This window comes from Pygocentrus nattereri, chromosome 26 (genome assembly GCF_015220715.1).
Source record: "Pygocentrus nattereri isolate fPygNat1 chromosome 26, fPygNat1.pri, whole genome shotgun sequence".
Classification (NCBI taxonomy): domain Eukaryota; kingdom Metazoa; phylum Chordata; class Actinopteri; order Characiformes; family Serrasalmidae; genus Pygocentrus; species Pygocentrus nattereri.
In genome coordinates this window covers 20,693,791-20,699,790 of record NC_051236.1, presented here as the reverse complement: position 1 = coordinate 20,699,790, position 6,000 = coordinate 20,693,791, and the positions used below count along the sequence as shown (strand labels likewise).

At 42.9% G+C, this 6,000-nt stretch overlaps 1 protein-coding gene across 3 annotated transcripts in view; it reads left to right on the top strand.

Moving 5' to 3' along the window:
• The first annotated feature begins 419 nt into the window (after positions 1–419).
• negr1 (neuronal growth regulator 1) overlaps positions 420–6,000 on the top strand; it is a 184,754-nt gene continuing 179,173 nt past the window's right edge. The window contains exon 1 of one of the 3 annotated variants that reach the window (XM_017720913.2): positions 420–807. In XM_017720913.2, coding sequence (XP_017576402.1) covers positions 638–807 — 170 coding nt within the window. In that variant the 5' untranslated portion in view covers positions 420–637. The remainder of the gene's footprint in view (positions 808–6,000) is intronic. The other 2 variants (XM_037534842.1, XM_017720923.2) reach the window with 2 other exon arrangements.

Genomic DNA, 6,000 nt, shown 5'->3' with positions numbered 1-6,000 from the left:
CAAGGCTGAGTTATCACATTCCTGCGCCTTAGTAAGTTGTGACCACGCATTAGGATCTCGTTCCCACACCTTACTAAGTAATTTATTTGTTTGTTTGTTTGTTTAAACAATATGATTTAACAATTACAGCCAGTTAAAATGACTTTAAAATGACTATAATTGTCCAACACAATGCAGAACTGATACCCTGTGATACAGAACTGATGTGGAGCTCTGGGCTGATGACGCGGGTTTGAAAGGGTTAAGCCCTCCATCGCGAGCTACAGGGAGCAGGTTGCCTGGGAAACGGCCGCCTGGCAACAGGATCAGAGCCCGGGGGGGAGGGGGGTGTAGCGGGGGGAGTGTGTGTGAGTGTGTGTGTGTGTGTGTGTGTGTGTGCGCGCTGCCTGGTCTGCTCCCATTCTCCATTTCCTCACTAGATGGTGTGAGAGCCGCTGGAGAGCAGAGCCCCAGCCTTCCCCGCGCTGAGACACTTCGACCAAAACAAACCTGGAAAACTACGCGGAGCGCCATTCCTCGGGGTTTTTGTGGAGGGAAGAGCGGGATTAATCTATTTTTTCCTCCACTCTTGTTTCTTTTTTTGTTTTTGTTTTTTAATTTTTTGCTAACGGCGCGGAAAAGCCTCGACCCAGCGGTGATGGACATTATGATTGCCGTGCAGGATGCGTGTGTCTCCGGTCAGTGGCTCACCGCTATAATTCTCAGTCTTTGCTGCTTTTTGCCTTCGTGCTTGCCCGCTGGCCAAACTGTGGACTATGCTTCGAGTGAAAGTGTGGTCAGCAGACAAGGGGACACGGCGCTCCTGAGGTAGGAGAAAGAAAGCAGCTGCTAACTACTAGAAACTAGCTAAACTTGGTGGTCCTAACCGACACACTGAGGAGGAGAGCGCTGGTACTCTCCGTCCATCAGCGCTAACTGGGTCATCATGCAAACAGCCAGCGGTCCGTAACGGCAGTCCTGGTTCCCCCCGCGGGCTCCTCAGCGCCGAGACCCGCTCAGGGACGGAGCTAGCTTAGCCAGCGGGACGACGCTTCTGAGGAGAGTTCGCTCAGAGTTTCGGGGAATCTTTAGAAAAGCATTAGTCTCTAAACAGTCAGCCCAGGCTTCGTTATTTCACATTTACAATACATTTTCGGTGATTGTGTAATGAAGCTGGGAGAGAGTGTTTTTTGTAAACCCCGCCAAGAGGAATGTTTTGTCCAGTTCGGTTACAAAGAAGTCATTCATGATCTCCCCCAAACCCCCTGAAACGCGAGCTGGACTTATAAAGCCCAAAGCAGATGAGCCCAGTAGAACCAGTGGATAGAGAATGTAATTGAATATTAACCCTTTAAGCTGTATTTATGGGCAGGGATTAGGCTCAATGAAAGCTGCCTGCAGGCATCAGAACATCACTTATTTTCAATCATCGCACCATCTCCATGATAAGAGGCTTCATTAAGTAGCTTATGAAACTAAACTCCTCAGAACCTCGTCTACAGTCCTGACCACTTCCCTCAGATGGTTATAAAAGAAGCAAAGCAAAAAAAGCCCCAGAGAATAAAGCAGGCTTCTGTGCCAAACAGCTGGAACTTGCAACAAGGCGAACGGCAACATCTTTTTGCTCAGGGGGAGACAGAATGGGTGTGCCTCAGTCAGGGTCTTTTGCAACTTTGCCTTCCCTTCTGCCACGAACTGCTGTCTCTAGTGCCATCCTTGCATTTCGGTTAAATGAGGACTAAACTGACTGTGCTGTGTGGATGTTTTACATGGATCAGGTGTTTACTTATTTAGTCCTCGCTCAAAAGGACAGTTATGAACCTTTCATGATAAAACCAGCATCCCTTACGTTGTCCCCACCCAAAAAAATGCTGTGGGAATAAGTCACCACCTTTATGCTTTTTCATTTGATCTCTTCCAAGCCTACAGTAATCAAAAAGAGGGGTTTAAATAAGCACTAAGCCTGGGCTGCATGATTTGTTTAGCCCTCTGCCGTGTATATGCATATGTAGTAGAGCAGAGTGAATTTGACAGGATATACTCCCTGTGAAATCCCAGATGCTTGATTGATGGGAGTAAATCTTCATCACGCCTCCTGTGATTATGTGGCCTGCTAGTTGACTGATTTGTTTGAAACCTGCTCCACTCTGTCCAGTCGAAGGGGGATTACAGTTCGAGTGATGTAATAAAACACAGCGTGTGTTTGAATGCTGTACTGAGTGAATGGATGAATAAATGCAAATATACGAAGGTTCATATCAGTACATCTGCTCCTGCAAAGCAAAGGTGCTGCTGTTTGTCTTGTAGTTTATTTCATGATACACCATATAAAGTGTTTAACTGCACTTAGATGACTTGCCTATTCAGTGTTACTCATTAGGCTGCTACTTCCAGATCTAGATTTTTTCGTTATTTATTTATTTGTTTATGTAGTATTTTATTCGTGTAAATTAGGGAAATGAAATTGATTGAAACTGTAACAAAATAGTATTTTTAATCGCTTTTTTCGCAGAAGCACCGACAGACCAAAACAAAAATATAATTTAGTTAGTGAGATTAACTAATCTTTGGTTAATTAGTGAGATTCTCGGAGCAACAAGCTGTAAAAACACAAACTTAAGTGAAACGGACAAATAAATAAAATTGATGGTGACTACATAAAGTCGACTTTTATGCTACTTTTTAATTTACACTATTTTCCTATGAGTTTCCGGGTTTGTTGGAGGTCTGTTCTGTCCTGTTTACCGTGGTCAACATGGCTACCTTGTTAAAATGACAGATCTAGGGTTGGGCAGTATTCTCTCTTTTCTTATCTTCAAACCGTCTCCAAATATTACTGAGATCTGTGGCCTTGCCAAGGCAGACGTTGTGATGTAAAAGCATTTATGGCGCTTTGTTCCATCTCATGTCATCAAATATTTCAAACATCACAAAGTGTACTTCGTTTACATGGTCACCAAATACATTAATGCTGTTTTTGTTGTTCTGTAAATGGCAGACTGTTTTTCTAACTCTTGATAACATGTTGAATCGTTTTAAAATGTGTTAAATGTTGCTGCTAACTAGGAGAGAAGAACTGTTAGCATTAGCTTAGCTAGCATTGTAACAGCTATGCTCACTGCAGAACGTTCGATTCTGGGTAACCAAAGTTCAGATGACAATCTGAGGGAGTGAAGTCGAGCAAATGATGTTGAAGGGACAGAAAGGCAAAATTAAACAACTTCTGTGGTGTTTGGATCTGTAGCCTGATCGGCTAACCAAACATTAGCTTAGCGAGCAGGCTACCGACCCAAACAGTGCCACACACAATACAGGTTTGATTCTGACTAGCCGCTGCTCTGCTGACACAGGTTTAGATGATAAAGACTAATGTCTGAGAGAGCAAAAGTCGAGAGAATAGTGCTGGAGTGTTCTGTGGTGTTTGGGTCTGTAGTGTTTTGGCTAAGCTAACAAGAGCTTACTTAGCTGGCCGAATGTGCCACACCACAGCGCATGATTGGTTCTAGCTATCTGATGCTGAAATGAACTTGCCACACCACAGCGCATGATTGGTTCTAGCTATCTGATGCTGAAATGACACCTGTTTAAAAGATGTTGGAGGGAAAGCTGAAATCGAGCATGTTCTGTGGCGTGTGTAGCACTTAGCTGTTGCTAAGCTACTGTCATGCTTAGTAGGCCTATTTCCCAATGTTTTTCCTGGCTCGGCTTTTTTCCCTTTTCTTTAATCAGTGCCACCTCTTGGTGAGCTACCTTATTACGAACAGTGAGCTCCTCTGTAATATAAATGGGTTGAATCTGTTTATTTGGCTGTTCAGATGTGCGATAGAGATTTGATGCGTCTTCATTTTGAAATACCGTCATAATTTTTAAATAGCGACATCACTTTTATATAGCATTACCACAGTATACCCTACTAGCATGTCCAGTGCCCAAGCCCAGAAAAATCACTCCTGTCTTCTTCAGAAAGGATATCACCGGATATTTTTGAACAGACATGAAAAATTGTTGAGCAGCTCAATGTGCTTGCAGGAGACCACTATTTGCTTGACTGTGAATGCACTCTGATGGGTTGAGAGTAATTCTAATTCAAGTCCGATATTGACCTAATTTTTGATTGCTTTCAAATGAGGTCAATATTGGACCTGTGGGCACACAATATGCATGTGCAAAGTAGGTCATATGAATAATTAGTGACTTTCCAATGTCTCTTTTCAATGTACTTTGCCAGAATATCTCACTACAAATACTTTTGGAAATGTATGCATTTTCACATGGGCAGTCTTACTGTATTGGAGTCTGAACAGTAATGACTATGCATGCTTGTAATCAAACTGACATGCACAGTGACACATATAAGGTTGCAAAAGTAAAGTTTTATTCGTTTACCACAATCAGGTTGGCAATCCTAATTTCATAATTTTTTGGAGTTGCAAGTCAGTCCACATGTGACTTGAGTGCCCATGTCTGGTTTCAACACACCTGGCTCTAATATTCAGATGCTTCAGAAGGCTTTCATTAATTGGTTAGATTACAGTTGTTAACTACACTCTGCAGAGTGGTAGATGGATAGATTTTTAATAGTACCTGCCATGTATGTTAAAGTGTGTTCAGCTTATGTTGGCCTTTGAATACTACTTTTAATTATATTAATATTATATTGGATTAACTAAACATAGGTCTGTATTAGAGCTGGGCGATATGGCCAAAAATGTTATCACGATAAACAAAATTTATATCGTTTGATATCGATACATATTGCGATAAATGTCAAATGTCAAAAGGCTGATTTTTGCTCCTGGCTGGTTAATTGCAGTTTTAAACTATCCATTATGGTCGGAACATGACAAACACTCCCCAGACAGTGGAATGTTTTGCAAATCTGTCATGGGACCATGGGAGAAAGTGTCTGATGAAACGATGATGAAACAGCCAACGATAGCTGGCTCGGGACGTCAGTGATGGATCACACACCGCCTTACTGCTATCAGTCCTACCACATCCATGTCAGAGCATATCACAGTATTCAAACACAGCTAGCAGATGGCTTCAAGTAAGCCAGCTGCTAAAAACAGCTAGCCTGGAAAGATAACGTTCTCCCCCTCTCCAATGCCTCACAGCTTCCTCAGTTTACTTTTGTTAAAATCATGCCTGTAACCTGCTTGAACCTACTTCTTTCTTTCACTTTCATTGCTTGGGAATGCAGTAATACTTAAATATGAGTTAAATATGAGTGCTGTAACAGCGCTTTAGTTGTGAGGAGCAGATGTGTGTTAACGCTGCTAAAGCTGGTTAGGATGTACAGAAAGAGGTGAGTTCACTGTAGGACAGCACAGTTACGCCACTTGTCTCATCACTCACACTTGGTCACAGGAGAGCAGATCACCTGTCGCTCCATTCAAACAGGGAATGTATAACTCCACATTTCAGCTGTTGCTAAAGACTCATTTTACTCATCGCCTCCACCCTCTCTAATCATGCCCAAAACTTGGAAGTATGCCCTCTCCTGGCAGCAGCTGAGTAGTGTCACTTTCCTTGCAGTAGAAAACACTACCAGGGCTTTCACTAGAACGTGAAAGTGGGAGATGGTGTCGTAAATGTATTGAGCATTTCTTATAGCTCCATCAACGAAATTATATTGCCACAATTATTGTTATCGTTTTATCGCCCAGCCTGTATCAGGTGATATCCCATCTGTGTGCTCTATACTTGCTGCAGGTGTTGAGTTCTGTATAGGAACATTGCCTATCCACAGTTACTTCTTGCTGAAATCATCTCATTCGCTGAGTTACGTTCCCGGGCCACCGGGTCACCACCCGGGCCAGCAGGTATTCATGACGAAAGGGCACGTTGAGCCCTGCTGGTTACTTCAGCTCCTTTCTTTCATGGTCACTAAGGTCTTCTTCTGCAGTCATGCTGGCCATAATGAGATGGACCATGAGACCTGACCAGCATTCTTATGACCCTGTTCCTGAATATTATTTGCTTAATTAGTGGAAGAATCACACCTGTACCATAGGTCAG